We start from the raw sequence: 16,636 nt of genomic DNA on the forward strand, positions 1-16,636 counted from the left end.
CCACACATACACTACACCTCTCAGAAATGCGCAGTACACTCCCAACACACCTACATTACACCTTCCCCACACCTGCTACCCTCCACCGCATCTCCATTTATTCACCCACACCAATACTGCACCCCACTCGCCGCCACACCTTGCCTCCCACCCAAACACACACAACAACACCTGCCTCGCGCTCCCCTCCACTTCCTCCCCTTCCTCCCTCTCCTCAACAAGTTTATCTACACAAGAAGTAAAAATTGTAGAAAATAAAACCTTTGAGACAAATAAACACGAACCTGAACAATAGGGTTAAGTTTTTTTGGTGCTGTTTTCTTTCTTGTGTGTGTGTGTGTGTGTGTGTGTGTGTGTGTGTGTGTGTGTGTGTGTGTGTGTGTGTGTGTGTGTATTTTTTTTCTCTCTCTCATCAAACGAGAACAATGGTGATAACATTGGTAAGGGGAAAAAAATATGATGGTAGTAAATAAAGAGGTTAGAATAAAAAAAAAAAAAAAGAATGATAGGAGGAAAAAGGTCCGGAATTGTGAATGAAAAGGGAGAAGAAAAGAGGAGGAGGGTAAGGCAAAACAACATCAACATTAACAACAAGAACAACACAATCACCATTAATAATAACATCAAAAATAAAAATAAACATGATCCCAAATTACAGCCTCAAGGAAAACTGACAAGCTCCTTTTTTTTTTCTTTCTTTTGTAATTTTTTCCCCCCGGTGGTGGGTGGGTTGGTGGGTTGGTGGGTTGGAGGGTGCCTGCCTGGAGCTGTATTTACACTCAACACGATTCCTTGCAAGACAACACGAAAGACTTCCCAGACGACCATGGGAGCAACGGGAGTGAAGGCAACACAAGGAAAGGACGAACTGCTTGAGAGAGAGAGAGAGAGAGAGAGAGAGAGAGAGAGAGAGAGAGAGAGAGAGAGAGAGAGAGAGAGAGAGAGAGAGAGAGAGAGAGAGAGAGAGAGAGAGAGAGAGAGAGAGAGAGAGAGAGAGAGAGCAAGAACAGGTATAGACGGGCAGAGATAGGAGAGAGAGAGAGAGAGAGAGAGAGAGAGAGAGAGAGAGAGAGAGAGAGAGAGAGAGAGAGAGAGAGAGAGAGAGAGAGAACGTCTGATGAACATACTGATAGGCATAAAGACATAAAAAAAAGAAAAAAATAGAAGAAAAAAACAAATAGAACATTCAGATATAGAGACAACAGAAGAAAGACGAAAAGACAAACAAACAGACACGAACATACACCAAAACAGAGACAAATGGGCAGACAACGACAGTAGGAAAGAAGTAAAAGGGAGGAGAAGACAGCTTTTCTTGTATACACACACACACTGGGAGAGGAGAAGCAGAGGAGGTGGAGGAGGAGGTGGTAGAGGAGGAGAAGAAGGCGCCGTCGGGACTGTAGCCGTGGGCGACGCTACTGGCCCGGACACACAGCGGAGCCCGACGGGTATATACTCTTTTCTTGACGCATTACCTCTGTTCCGACGCAGGCCCTCGCAAAGATGTTATTTATGTTTCCGGGGGTTTAGGTGGACCAGGGGGTGTGAAGGTAAATCCCCGTCCACGCCCCCTGACACACCGAAGGGCGTCCAGGCGCAGGTTTAGGTTGAGTCACGATTGGTAGTTTTTTCCTTTTTATTTTCTGACGTACTGGTTGCTTCTCATGTTTGGTTTTGCATTGTCTCCAGGCGGGTAGGCGATCAGAGTTTTTAGAGACACTTATGGTACACTCTTGCATGCATTTTAATTAGTCTCTCTCTCTCTCTCTCTCTCTCTCTCTCTCTCTCTCTCTCCTGCATGCAATCAATCAGCTCATCCTCGCAGTGACCCCTACAGGACCACCCACCTTCAGCAGTCGGTGTAGGCCGGTGTAGCAGGCGTGTCCCTCGCAGCTGGCGGCGGTGTGGCCATGACAACAACACCACCACACTCAAACTTGTCCAGAATCAGTTCTAAAAATCGTCTTTTAGGATATAAAGCACAAAAACACACACTTGGCGAGCCGTTCCGCTGGCCCTCACTCTGTGGCGCCGCCCCTCACTCACACTGGCTGCCTGTCACTCATACTCGACGCACACTAAGGCTGTGATCCTCGCTAGGTATTCCGGCAGCGGCGCGGCGTCACTCCTTCCTTTACCTGAGTCGCGGGAGAACTGACACTCGCATTGAGCATCTCACCTGGCCGGGACGCGGGGGGAAGGTGTGAAGGAGGGGGAGGGGATGAGGGAACGGTGTGCATGGGGGTGGGGATGTCAACGCCTGCAAATTAACTCGATGGAGAAACACTTGTATGAATTTAAATAGGTTTTCCTATTCTCCTGTAACAGTACACTTGAAAAAGAGTACTAGAGCCAGGTAGAGCGTGTGAGAGTATTGGCGGGTCATGGCAGTGCGTGTGAGTTAGGTCGATCGGCAACACTACGTACGTATATACACTCACTCTTTCTCCCTTAGTGATATGACCTCGCTATAGATTTACTACTACACGGACGCCGCAGCCACAACATTGCCTCGGTAAGACGCAACACCCGTAAAAAAGTCGCCGAGTCCGAAGCTTTCCTCGACCGCGTTAAGGAATAAACACCTATAAATCCTACGTCGCAACTTAACCTACACCTGTGCAGCGTTGCCACGTGAGCAGGCGAGGTGAAGTGGGAACAGAGGGCAGGAGGGAAGACGTGGCACCTGCGCTAGGAAAAACGATCGAACGGAAGAGAGAGAGAGAGAGAGAGAGAGAGAGAGAGAGAGAGAGAGAGGTCAACTACGTGAACTCCGGCCCGTTGCACAGGTCTGAATGTTACGCGAAGGTTGCGTATCTTTGCGTGGTGTTGCTGTGTAGTGTTGCGATGGATTGCGTTGCCTTGCATTGCCATCACTATAATTACATCTACGTCTGCCCTGGCTTGTCTTGTGCCTCCTATCGTTTGTCTTGCAGGCGGTGGGTTGGTGTCTACTACCCTTGTTCCGTGTCACTTTGAAGAATTATCGAGACACCGCCAAAAGTAAATAGTTAAAACTTTTTCATGATTCTCTTCGGACTTGCAAAGGGGAATAGAAATCAAACGGATCTTTTCCTTTATACTTTTTGATGTAGTTTTTATCCAACTTTCCTTTCATGTAAATTATGAAGCTTGTAAAGTTTCGTTAATATGTTTTTCAGTGTATCTGTAAAATTGTGAGAGATTCGCAGAAAAATCATGGGGTGTTTTTGTGTTTAGCTGCGTGATAGAAATTTGATCACAAAATCTGGATACATTTGAGTCATAACTTGTTACAATAGTGATAGTGTTGGGGCAGAATGATGGACGCGAGGCTACACGAGGCTGTGGGCGGAACAAATACACGAGAACGTGGCTACGAACGCCTTTTATGTAGATACTACCATTCACCCAGTCATATTTTTACATTTTCTAGTGTTTGCTTTATATTGTGTGAGTGCTCCAGGACTCGCCAGCACTAACATGAATGAAATATGAGCGGGATTAAAGCAATGTCTGAATGAAATCTTACTTACAGGAAATGTTGATGTTAAAATGAATATTACAACTGAGGATTCTTAAAATTACAGGAATGGTAAAAGAAGCGTTTCCTGTGTGTAAGAAAGATTACAAAATATTGCTTCATAAAAGTACTGATGACTCTATGTCTTGAAGTATAAGACGTGGTAGTGGTGGTGTTGATGGTGGTGGTGGTAGTGGTAAAATATATATACTATACATTATGATAAATAAGCTTTGTATTGATGTAGTTTGAATCTTGTCTATGCATATATTGATGCTCTGTCAATCTTGTTTAGACTTGGGAAAGTGTATTTATGTACTGCCAGTTTTTTTATGTAATTGTAAAGAGACAAGACAAAAACGATAAACCACGGGAAGTATTAGAGTGAAGCCCCACTGATGAGGTATGACGCCTCTTCCTCCCAGACCAGCCAGCCACTTCCTGGGTTGCCCAAGGGAGGCGGCTGACGTTCGAAAGGAAGTTATAGAATGGAAGAACGGAAGACAAGAAGCGGAGGAGGAATGATACGAGGAACAAGGCTCACGTTGTTGAGATGTAGTGGTATACCGTTACTGTGGTCCGGCCAGGGGCATTACTTCTGGCCAGGGGTATGTTAGAACATCACAACATAAGAAAATAAGGGATGCTACAAGAAACCAAGCGTACACGTGTCAATTCCCTGCATGATACTTTCTCGATATGTATCATTTAACCGTTATTGGTGTTCTGGTCCTGGCAAGGGCATCACTTCTAGCCAGTGATACGTATGACCATCAGAACATAAAGAAATAAGGTTGCAAGAAGTTATTAGCCTTACACTACCTAAGTCTCTATAAAACATGCCTGTCTATATCCATTTGTCACTGCAATTTATATATTTCTCTAAAGTGTAGCGACATTTCAAATCATTATGGCGTCACAACAACGACCATGACACAGACTAAGGTTATGAAACAGCGCTACCTATCCTACCAAGAAATTCAATTGCGCCAGTATCAAACTCTCAATCTTCAGACCGCTATCTCTCTATCTACGAAACTGGTCAGGACGGTGAGCGGTGGAGAGAGAGAGAGAGAGAGAGAGAGAGAGAGAGAGAGAGAGAGAGAGAGAGAGAGAGAGAGAGAGAGAGAGAACTCCCCACGTACCCTGATGATATGTGAAGTACGTTACTTACGGTATGTCTGGCATTGTTCCGTGGCGAAGCAATGGAGTGTGTCCTGTTTGAGTGTCTTGCTGTATTTGTTGTTGTGTTTTCCGGTGTCTGGAGATGAGTTGTTACTTATTTCTTCTCTCCTCCTCCTCCTCCTCCTCTTCCTCCTCCTGTCAAGCCAACGCTCCCACACATCCGCGTTCGAGTGTCTGACGGGATAAACGCGGTGCCGTAATAACAGGACGGCGGGTCACAGCACATGGCAGACTCACAGTGGCAAAAAACGAAACTCATGTCTTTCCGCTCACATATTCCATGCGCTCGTGGAAGAGAAACTTTACATTGGCCGGTATCAACGTTTGTTCAGTGATTTTTCAGTATTTACGAGGTGATAAATTGCGTATCTCAGCGGATTCGTAGTTTTTATTTCCCTTGCAGGACGGGACCAACACCCAACCACCTGATCTGAATGATATTTGATACTTTATTGCTTCTTGGGATACATTTGTTAGCTACACGACTAAGGATTTTGCGATTTGAGTGCTTGAAATGTTTAGAGCTTTCATAATGACGCTTCTCTAAGGGCAAGAGATGATTCATAATGTTCTTCATTGTTGTTTTTTGAAGGAATTTCAAATGATTTCGTGTTAAACTATCACCAGAAAAAAAAAAAAAAAGATATATCAGTGAAGATTTTAATGATTTTCGCCACAGATGAGTAAAGGTAGTCGAGATTAGAACCAACCGAAATGTTTGTAGTATACGGACCATTATATACGTGTTAAACAATCACCAAAAAAAAAAAAAAAAAGATACATATCAGTGAAGATTTTTAATGATTTTCGCCACACATGACTAAAGGTAGTCGAGATTAGAACCAACCGAAATGTTTGAGTATACGGAACACTATCTCAACACTGTCTTAAGATTTTAGGATACATTTTTTAGCATTTGCTTGTGATTTGAGTTGAACTGCTGTGGAGGGCGAGAGAGAGAATGCCGTGATCTTTGACTTCTTAAGACGTTTTTTCTTCATTTGACACTTCACACTTGGGTTTGCAATTAATGGATTTAGCATTATCACACACACACACACACACACACACACACACACACACACACACACAGAGAGAGAGAGAGAGAGAGAGAGAGAGAGAGAGAGAGAGAGAGAGAGAGAGAGAGAGAGAGAGAGAGAGAGAGAGAGAGAGAGAGAGAGAGAGAGAGAGAGAGAGAGAGAGAGAGAGAGAGAGAGAGAGAGAGAGAGAGAGAGAGAGAGAGAGAGAGAGAGAGAGAGAGAGAGAGAGAGAGAGAGAGAGAGAGAGAGAGAGAGAGAGAGAGAGAGAGAGAGAGAGAGAGAGAGAGAGAGAGAGAGAGAGAGAGAGAGAGAGAGAGAGAGAGAGAGAGAGAGAGAGAGAGAGAGAGAGAGAGAGAGAGAGAGAGAGAGAGAGAGAGAGAGAGAGAGAGAGAGAGAGAGAGAGAGAGAGAGAGAGAGAGAGAGAGAGAGAGAGAGAGAGAGAGAGAGAGAGAGAGAGAGAGAGAGAGAGAGAGAGAGAGAGAGAGAGAGAGAGAGAGAGAGAGAGAGAGAGAGAGAGAGAGAGAGAGAGAGAGAGAGAGAGAGAGAGAGAGAGAGAGAGAGAGAGAGAGAGAGAGAGAGAGAGAGAGAGAGAGAGAGAGAGAGAGAGAGAGAGAGAGAGAGAGAGAGAGAGAGAGAGAGAGAGAGAGAGAGAGAGAGAGAGAGAGAGAGAGAGAGAGAGAGAGAGAGAGAGAGAGAGAGAGAGAGAGAGAGAGAGAGAGAGAGAGAGAGAGAGAGAGAGAGAGAGAGAGAGAGAGAGAGAGAGAGAGAGAGAGAGAGAGAGAGAGAGAGAGAGAGACACACACACACACAGAGAGAGAGAGAGAGAGAGAGAGAGAGAGAGAGGAGCAGACAAAGAGGAAGATAATACGTTAGAGAAAACACAACATAGTAATAAAGAGAGAGAGAGAGAGAGAGAGAGAGAGAGAGAGAGAGAGAAGAGAACAGCGTGATGCAGCAGTGTCACGTTACATAATGCTAATGACGAACAAACCCAAAGAGGAGTAAAAAGACGAGAAGAAAAAAGAGTAAAAATATAATAATGAAGTCAATTAGAGGAGCAGACAAAGAGGAAGATAATACGTTACAAAAACACAACATAGTAATAAAGCTAAGATATAAAAGATAAGAAATAAAACACAACAGGAAGCGTATCAAGTGAAAAATTCTATGCTATGTTTTTGGAGCCGAATGTGTGTGTGTGTGTGTGTGTGTGTGTGTGTGTGTGTGTTCTTCCTGGTGGAACTTGACGCCCCAGTAAGGAAGGCCTGGGCGGGTGTGTGTGGATCCAGTCCTTCCACATCCCGTTCCTGGTTGAAAGGTGGAGGAGGAGGAGGAGGAGGAGGAGGAATGAAAGGGAAGAAGATGAAGAAGAAGGAAGAAGAATATGAAGAAAAAGAATAAGAACAAGGGAAAAAGGAAGAAAAGGACTTTGTTCGTTGAAGGAGGAGGAAGAGGAGAAAGAAGAGAAAGAAGAAGAAGAAGAAGAAGAAGAAGAAGGTAAATAAAGGGAAGAAAAGGATCCTGACTGTTTGTTGGAGGAGGAGGAGGAGGAGGAGGAGGAGGAGGAGGAGGAGGAGGAGGAGAAAGAAGAAAAACGTTAAGAAAGAGAAAAAAAGGAAATATAAAAAAGAGGAAAAGGAGAAGTCAATCAGGGATATACATCAAAATTGACTATATCCGTTGAAAGAGGAGGAGGAAGAGGAGAAGGAGGAGTAGGAGGAGGAGGAGGAGGAGGAGGAGGAGGAGGAGGAGGAGGAGGAGGAGGACAAAGAAGAAGAAAAGAATATCAAGAAAAGGAACAAGATCAAGAAAATAAAGAAAAAGGAATAAGTCCGCCGTGGTACAGTGGATCCATGCGTGTTTTGGGGTCCGAGGGGTCTCCAAGCGCATGGGTTCGAATCCTGTTCACGGTCCGAATGTAGGTTGGGCTTCCTCACTCGGGGCAACGGTTTCCTAGCGGGTGGGCTTTGAGATATGAGGTACCCCAAAAAAGTATAGCCCTTTAGCCCATAAACTCCCGTGAAAAGCCCACTACAGTATGCGTAAGACTTGACTATGCTCGTTAAAAGAGGAAAAGGAGGAGGACGATGACGAAAAAGAAAGAACGCGATATGTTGCTGTTTAGAATTCCTTTAAATACTCTGAAAATTAACAAAAAGGTGACGTATATGGATGAAGCTGCAGTTGAATTCACTTGACATATCCTTGAATGAAAAAGAAAGAACAACATGAAGAGGAACAAGGGCGAGGAAAGAAAGGAAAAAAAAAAGGAAAATAAATCACGTAACAATATACATAAGACACGACTATGTTCTTTGACCTCATATTCTTCCTGAAAATGAGTAACATCAGTAACATCAAAAAATTTCCTTCCCTCGTTTATTTAGGGAATAAAGTGATGGCGCATTAACCCCTTCAGTACCATGACACGTTTTCATATTTATTCTGCTTACTATCTGGTGATTTTTTACAGCTTCAGAAACTTATGTGGGGATTAAAATAGTGAAGATTCTGGCCATTAATCTTCTGACTTCCATAGACCCTTCCTAATGTCAATAAAATCGTCTAATCATACCCAAAACTCAAGGTAAAATTGCGTCCCAGTATTGAAAGAGTTAAACCAGTGTTGCTTTGTTGAGTCTGCGTGGGAGGGTTTTGTCGTGGCTAATGAAATATCCATCTTTGGAGCGTGGCAGAGCGTGGGAGGAGCTGCATATGGGTCTTGCCAGGAGTAAAAGCAGGAATTGAGCGTGAGAGGATTAAAAAATACCGCTACTCAACAAAAATAGTGAAATAAATAAGAAAATAGTTAAAAAATAGATCAATGAAAACAAAAAGGAAGAACCAGTGTGTCTTTTATATAACACTTCGCGGATGTATCAGAAAGACACACTAGAAGACTACGAGTATGTTCTCAATGTGGGATAGACAGACACCACCAAAACAACAAACCTGTTCAGCCTGTTGTGTGTGTGTGTGTGTGTGTGTGTGTGTGTGTGTGTGTGTGTGTGTGTGTGTGTGTGTGTGTGTGTGTGTGTGTGTGTGTGTGTATGTGTGTGTGTGAAAATAAGACGCACAAAACAGTCTTAATAACTGTATTGGATTCTTACAGTTCTGGAATGGTGCAGATGTAGAGTTTAGCTGCTCACTCTAAATATTGTCCTTTCACTACTAATCGGTGCGTCTTTCTTTATTTACTGACCATTGTGGGACATTTATTCCTGTTCTTGGGCAGCCTCCTAACAGTGTATTGCAAGATGTATACTCTTAAGTTCTTTTAGCTTATTCCTTTCAGATAGTAGTGCAGATTTGATTGTTTTTTGGTGCTGTGAAAGAGCTAAGAGAGGACCTTGAGTGTAATAAGAATACATTTATCAAAACACTCAAGTTTCTTTTATGCTATAAGAAAAAAGGTGGACTACGTTATAAGAATATTTTACAGGATAACTATAATTACTTAGCAGTATTTCTTTGGCCTCAGACAGGTAGCCCTCCTCCCGCACCTGCTACCTTTTGTGCTTTAATGATCCTGTGATTGGTCGACAGTTATATGACGGAACGTTTTAATAGGATGATAGCGTTCGAGTATAATTGCCAGGTGAATGACTGAGAAGATTTCAAGACCTTGCGGTATAAGGCAGACAGTCAAAGGGTACGGTACACATGATGCTGTAATTGTCAAGGGAAGTATATATAATAATTTCCTTCTCTATTTTCTTTATTTCGAACAGACAGCATTCAACGTCCTCCACAAAAGCGACAGTCATAAAGTGTTTGTCTTTTTTAGCGATTTTTCCGCTTCTGTTGGCTCATGACAGCTTTCACAATGCGGGCGGCGGCGTGTCACAATGCCTCGTTAAGTTTTCCCACGACAATACAACAAGTCATCAAGAAAGTGGACAACACGTCAGCCACAGTGTGCGATCGAGATACAACGGGAAGAGTTACACCTGATTCATGTTCAAGACTTGGTGTTGTGTCGTTTCCTTCTGTATTTGTGTTTTAAGGCTCGACTCGTCTCCACATTGCACGAGAGGGAGTGAGGCGACGAAAACAACCTCGCCAATGCCACCTGGCGTCTTGGTGGCGCCATCACGAGTTAGACTTCTCACGGATTGTATTCCGCTCCAACCCTCTTCCTTCTGCCAGTGTTTTCTCGAATTGTTTAAAAGCAATTTTCTTATCACACACACACACACACACACACACACACACACACACACACACCCCTCCACCACACACATCTGTTTCTCCTCATCCGTGTTATCCTGAACCCGCTCAAGAGAAGCCACCCAAATGAAGCGTCTAGAGGTGATGCCTTTAATTGCGTCCTTTTCTGCAGCAGCTCTCGCCCAGTCGTGACTTCCTCTGTGAAGGTCATGATGTAGGCGATTATGGTGCGAGTTGTTATTTACTTTGCTTGTCATCATTACGTACATTGAGTGAGGTGGCTGCGATTAGTATTGCATGAGAGAGAGAGAGAGAGAGAGAGAGAGAGAGAGAGAGAGAGAGAGAGAGAGAGAGAGAGAGAGAGAGAGAGAGAGAGAGAGAGAGAGAGAGAGAGAGAGAGAGAGAGAGAGAGAGAGAGAGAGAGAGAGAGAGAGAGAGAGAGAGAGAGAGAGAGAGAGAGAGAGAGAGAGAATGTGTGTTTGTGTGTATGTGAAAATAATGCACGAAAAAGCTGCACGGCAAGCAAATTCGTCCTTTACGCAAGGTCTCGAGGCGTATGTAAAAACTGCCTCAGGGTCACAGGAACGGTGTGATTGCCGTAACGGGATGCGCTGCTTCGTCCCTCGCGCTTGGGTATTCCGCAATTAGCTTCTTCAGAACCCCGCCTCTTCTGTGCTTTTGCCTCCGATCCAACGCGCGAGGCACCACCGTCGGCCTCATGGAGTCTCTTCGATGATGAGTATAGTGGTGTATGGACTTCTAAAGTGGACCACATTCTGAAACCCTCCTGTCTCATCTCCAGCACTTTCCAGACTCTAGTTTGAATAATACAATGTTTTTACGGTTCTGGTGACGGATTAACAAACGTTCTTGATAACCCGACTAATAATCTCTGTGACTATTGAAAATAGTTGTGATGATGAAAGCAAGAGGTTTCTGGATACGCGCCCTTTTGCTATCTCGTTGTGGCTGTAAGGCAGTTTGATTCACGTTTTACCTCTGAATACGCGCCCTTTTGCTATCTCCCTGTAGCTGTAAGGGAGTTCAATTCATGTTTTACCCTCAGTGTCTGGTCAGCGACACGTGGGAGGCATAATAGGCTTACGCTGATCCAATCCGTGGCCTTGCTTTCTGTATTCTCAGCGTGTGGTTTCAGCTTTCCAGTTATTATATCTCGTTTGTAGCCAACAAGCCTGCCACGGATCATGGAGCAGCTATTTGGTTTCTAGCTAACTGCGTATCTGTGTTTACTGCATCAACTTTCACAAAAGACTTCCTTCATTATGTCGTAATTCGTGTCGTACTTCAGATTATCCTTGGTAGACTGTTATCTGTTGATACTAACTTTTATCTCTGCACACGCCAAGCACTGTGTCATTTTCACTAAGGTCGGTGTATTCTATCATTTGATCGTCTGTCTAGAGCTACATTTTAACTGAATAGTGGAAAGTATTTGGATTTTAAAGTATGTTTCATGTCTTCTAGTCTCTGGTGAACTTTATGGCTTTAAAATATATTCCTATCTTTAATATTAGCTAAATAAAGGTTCTATACTACTGGTGTGGAAAAGAAAAGCACTGAAATCCTAATTAAACTTAGGTTGCTTTTGAAAATTAATGAAAACTCGGTAAAACTCGACAGGCACTCTACATACACGCCACTCGCTGCCGCTTCTACTTGTAGGTGAAGTTCAAAGGAATGTTACGAGGTCTCTTTAATTGGCTTTCCGCCCTGGCTTGGCTGAGGCGACATTCCCAGCAGCCACTCGTCTTGCGGGAATGTGCCAGCAAAGACGATTCTGGGAAAGGGAGTAGTGCCACAAGGACGTTGAGTTTGGCTCTGTCTCAAGATTATATAATTGTCTTGGATTTATTACGGTGTTTTGCGAATGCTTCTCTTACTGCGTCTATTGCTAGTTCCTCTGTTACTGCTGTTCTGTTACTGCAATTGCTGAGAGAACCACTACTACTACTACTATTGCTACTATTTCTACTACTTCTACTACTACCACTACTACTACTACTACTACTACTACTACTACTACTACTGCTGCTGCTGCTGCTACTACTACTACTACTACTACTACTACTACTACTACTACTACTACTACTACTACTACTACTAGAACTACTACTACTACTACTACTACTGCTATTGCTGCCATGCATTTCTTTTTCCTTTCCTTCTTTTTTTTTTCTTCTTCTTCTTCTCATCATCATCATCATCATCATCATCATCATCTTCTTCTTCTTCTTCTTCTTCTTCTTCTTATCTCTACCGTTACTTGCGCTATGGAACAATTCGCAAAATTGAGGTCCTTTCTTACGTAATTGCATGCATACAACTTCCTCCTTCTGCTCCCTGCATCTCCCCTTTCACCCTCTATTACTACTACCACTGCTCCTTTTCCTACTACCACGACTACTACTACTACTACTACTACTACTACTACTACTACTACTACTACTACTACTACTACTACTATTCTATTTCTATTACTACTACGATTCGTCAACATTACCATGCATAGAAAGGTGTCCCCTGCAATTCACCAGCGCCCAGGGAGTCTCCGTGGGTGGGGTTTGTCGGCGCACTAAAAACGTCATACTGATCCTGATCTATCACCTGAGAGAGAGAGAGAGAGAGAGAGAGAGAGAGAGAGAGAGAGAGAGAGAGAGAGAGAGAGAGAGAGAGAGAGAGAGAAAGTCAATATTTTCTAATACCCCGAAAATAAAGAAAAGGGAAAGAGATAGGATTAAAATGTAATTGCAAATGCTGTCTCTCTCTCTCTCTCTCTCTCTCTCTCTCTCTCTCAGGTAGACATTGTAGATTCTGGATTTCACTGGACCAAATGAATATTGAAAGCACTGAACTGTAACACACGCTGGCTGACTCGTTTTAGTGTGTGCCTAGCGATGTGGTGCCCTCAGGCTGCTGCCCCAACCTGGAGAGAGAGAGAGAGAGAGAGAGAGAGAGAGAGAGAGAGAGAGAGAGAGAGAGAGAGAGAGAGAGAGAGAGAGAGAGAGAGAATCAGTGCTTATCCTATTTTTCTGGGTTGCTATGACACATGTGACTCATAAAGAAGAATTAAAGGAGAAAAAAGAGAAAGAGATAGTCCTGATGAATATATTAACGTGAATTACTACCCTTTTTCATACAGTCAGTCAGTCAGTCAGTCAGTCAGTCAGTTTAGTTCACTCAGTCAGTCAGTCAGTCAGTCAGTCAGTCAGTCAGTCAGTCAGTCATTCTCTGCGACCTAATACTACAAACAAGGTGCCAATGAACAGGCTTCTAATGAGGGAACAAAAATAAAAAAAACACGTTTCCACTCTCCTCCTTCGCCGCTCGTCACCTGTTTTCTTCCCGTCGTCAAGGCAACCAGTGACGCTACTACTGCTGTTGCTAAAGCCACACTCCACCGCTGTACCTGTTCCTGGGCTAAGCATTCACTCATCCAGGGCATATTGTTCGTCTGCAGGGGTCTCGAAGCCACCCAGCACGACCAGAGGGCACGCAGAGCACCATGGGAAGTCCCCTTGTGCTCAAGAGCCGCTGAGCAAAAGGCATGGATGGCAGGAAGGAACGGGACACTAACTTTATCACCGATCTCACGCTGGGACTGGTGGAGACCCTGCGTGAGTGTGTGTGTGTGTGTGTGTGTGTGTGTGTGTGTGTGTGTGTGTGTGTGTGTGTGTGTGTGTGGAAGCATCGCCTTGTGTGGTGCGTGTCTATCTGGCTGACTGCAGGCTGGGATACAATATGTGTCATGTAGATACATCCATTGTGTTCCTGGAATGGAGAGTGTTGATAGAATATTAAAGTGAGATTATCAGTGACGTACTTATGTGTGTATGTACTGTATGTATGTATGTATGTATGTATGTATGTGTTTGTAAGGGAAAAAACAAGTATACAATAAGCAGTGACTGGCATGGAAGCTGTTGAATGGCGGTGTTTTTCTGGCGTGAATTACAAGATTGCTGAGAATGAGAGTCTCGAGTCCTAGTTGTGGTGAACCGGCCCTCACCCCGCGGGACGAGTGAGTGAGCGGCTTGCAACACTGTCAGCCTGCAGTCATCCGCCACTCGGGGCTACCGCGGCTGTGCTCTGGGTGGTCCCTCCTGTTAAGAAATGTTTCCCCCACCAACCCTTTATCAATATACCGTTTTGCCTCCCGGGAAATGACGTTATAGATGTGAAATATCTCTTGCTTTTTGGTACACAGAGCACAAAACACGTACAGGTAATGATGATAAATAAAAAAAGAAGATTGCGCGACACAGATAGAGAAGATTGCCAGTTGCTTTCTTTGGATTGGTGACAAAACCAGTTGTAGATAGAGAGGACAAGGAACATTTGACCTGAGCGGTGTCTTTGGAAAGGTCAAGCCTGGTCAGCTGGATCAGTGCACGTAGTGGTCATTGCAGAGGGCGTGGCGGGCGTGCAGGATGTGAGTGTGGCTTCGCGAGGGGGCGTGGAGAGGGCTGTGGTATTGGCGTGGGAGCAGCGGCACAACGTAGTCATGCCAGGGGCGCTGAGGAGCCTCTACATGGCCACCGATGGCTTCAAACTCACATGGAATTACTCAACTGCTGGTACACGACGCCCCTTTCTCCCTCCACCTCTCCTTCCCTCCTTCCCTCCTTCACCTCCCGCTCATCATTTTTCATTTTTATTCCTTCTCGTTGTTGTTTCCCAGCATGTCTTGCAATCTATCCTTCCGTGGCATGTCAAGTTCTCTCTCTCTCTCTCTCTCTGCATAAGCTTGTTACTTTGGGTACATACAGTATATATGACCTAAAAACTTCACTTCTATAATCTTTTCCTATAACAGAGCACTAATATCTCTTCTACAGGTAAAGTTCTCCCACTGGGTAACATGGAGGTACATCCCTTGGGCCGTGTCAATAGACTGGGCACGGGGAGAGGGAGTGGCGACCCCTTGGCACCCTCCATTACTGACTTAGCACTGGCTGAAGACCCTCCCCTCTCTATGGGACCTAATCCTTTGCCGCGACCAGGGCCCAAATTGTCATCAGCCTCCACAGCTCCTTCTCCCCCAACCTTCCACACTTCCAAGATGTTCGAGATTGATAGCTGTCAGGGATTTGGTGAGTGATTGGTGATTTGTGTCTCTTAATGTTGTGTAATATTTCCACAGTAATGATTTGTCTTTTTCTCGTTCATTTAGTTTTCTTTTTCTATTCTTTATTTCAATCTCTAATTCTAATACGTAGTTTACTAGTGTACACTAATAAGGAGATGAGTATATGTTCTCATAGTACAGACAAACATTATTCCTGGTGTCTGTTCTTCCGGTATAATCATGAGCAATCTTTTATCCTCATTCACCTTCTCCTCTTCATCATATCCACCCCGCCGTCACCTCGCCTTCCCACGCCCAGGTCGCGTGGTGGTGGCATTTCCTGGTCGTGGGGAGAATTTTCCCGAGGGTTCATATTGGTTCGTGGATTTGTCGTTAAGGCCGCACCTCCTCGCCGCCGACACTCACACCTACTGGCGCCTCATGTTGGCTCACCTGGGCATGCCGCAGTGGCAGGCGCTGGTGGCGGGGCAAGGCCTGACGCCGTGGGCCAGGGTGAGTGACGCTGCCCTACAAACGTTAACGCAGTTGTGTTCGGGGACGAGTTTTGGGTGTATTGTGTTACGGTACACATTTATAAGATGATTAAGGAAATATTACATACTGGTGGCGGTGTGTGTGTACCAAAATGGACCGAGTAGTGACTGTGTGTGTGTGTGTGTGTGTGTGTGTGTGTGTGTGTGTGTGTGTGTGTGTGTGTGTGTGTGTGTGTGTGTGTTTGAGAGAGTCTGTTTTGCAGCAGTGGTATGAAGTGGTGGCTGCTTACCTGCTGGAGGGAGCTCGTCCGCCCCGGCCAGCGCACCAGGCCCAGGACCACGTCAACAGGCTGGACTGGTCTGTATTCAAGACCAAGAAGACCCACCACAAGACAAAAAGCTCCAAGGACACTTCTAAGGACTCCATCAAAGACGCAGCAGCTAAGGACACCGGGAAACCAAAGGAGTAAAAATGATCCCCGTATTATGGAGGATGGACCCACGTGGTGCACATTGTGTGGACAAAGGTCTGTGTTGCGTGAAGTTGTGGACGCTCCTCCGTTATCCAGTGACATGCTGCCAATGATGGGCGTCCATACATGGGTGTATTTTGAAGTGTCTCTTGTGAAAAGTAGTACAATACCAAATTCATTGCTATAAGAATGTGATTTTGCAATACATAATTATATAGCGTGAAGTATGTGTTTCACTAAAATGTAAGTTTTCTCCCTCCAATAAAAAAAAAAACAATAATTCAACTATTAACATATCAATTACCTTTAAGACTTTTAGAACTTTTCTTCTTCACTCTTTTAGATCCTAAAAAAAAAAAAAAGGAAAAATTCGAAGTTACATCAATATAATAAAAACTAACGGCGGTCGCTAATGAGAAATTTGTTTCTGTAAGAACATTGAATAATAATAATAATAAAAAAAGTTTGATATGTGAAGAGAGAGAGAGAGAGAGAGAGAGAGAGAGAGAGAGAGAGAGAGAGAGAGAGAGAGAGAGAAAGAGAGAGGTGGCGGGGGACACAGCTACTGCGTACCAGGAAAGGGAGGTTGTGGGACAGGTATTAGGAGCAGAGAAAGGAGGTGAAGAGAGACTTATATATTATGTGAGATAAAGAGGTTAGTTGTGAGAAGCGAAAATATCTGA

General features: G+C 44.4%; 2 protein-coding genes across 4 annotated transcripts in view; one reads left to right on the plus strand and one right to left on the minus strand.

Annotated features, from left to right (window-relative positions):
- The window catches only part of LOC123504160, a 47,584-nt gene extending 45,187 nt beyond the window's left edge, over nt 1–2,397 (minus strand). The window contains exon 1 of the mRNA XM_045254495.1: nt 1,851–2,397. The gene's annotated coding sequence lies outside the window, so the exon portion shown is untranslated. The remainder of the gene's footprint in view (nt 1–1,850) is intronic.
- A 10,916-nt stretch (nt 2,398–13,313) lies between these two features.
- LOC123504129 (tubulin polyglutamylase complex subunit 2-like) lies at nt 13,314–16,228 on the plus strand. 3 transcript variants are annotated; one of them, XM_045254450.1, is made up of 5 exons: nt 13,314–13,535; nt 14,328–14,495; nt 14,757–15,011; nt 15,306–15,499; nt 15,744–16,228. In XM_045254450.1, exons 1-5 carry the CDS (start codon nt 13,466–13,468, stop codon nt 15,948–15,950), a joined length of 894 nt encoding a protein of 297 aa, XP_045110385.1. In that variant the 5' UTR covers nt 13,314–13,465; the 3' UTR covers nt 15,951–16,228. The 3 variants fall into 3 exon arrangements, with proteins under 3 accessions (XP_045110385.1, XP_045110386.1, XP_045110387.1); XM_045254451.1 differs by having other exon boundaries at nt 15,747–16,228; XM_045254452.1 differs by lacking the exon at nt 14,328–14,495.
- Nucleotides 16,229–16,636: the final 408 nt, after the last annotated feature.

This window comes from Portunus trituberculatus, chromosome 15, assembly GCF_017591435.1.
Source record: "Portunus trituberculatus isolate SZX2019 chromosome 15, ASM1759143v1, whole genome shotgun sequence".
Taxonomy (NCBI): Eukaryota; Metazoa; Arthropoda; class Malacostraca; order Decapoda; family Portunidae; genus Portunus; species Portunus trituberculatus.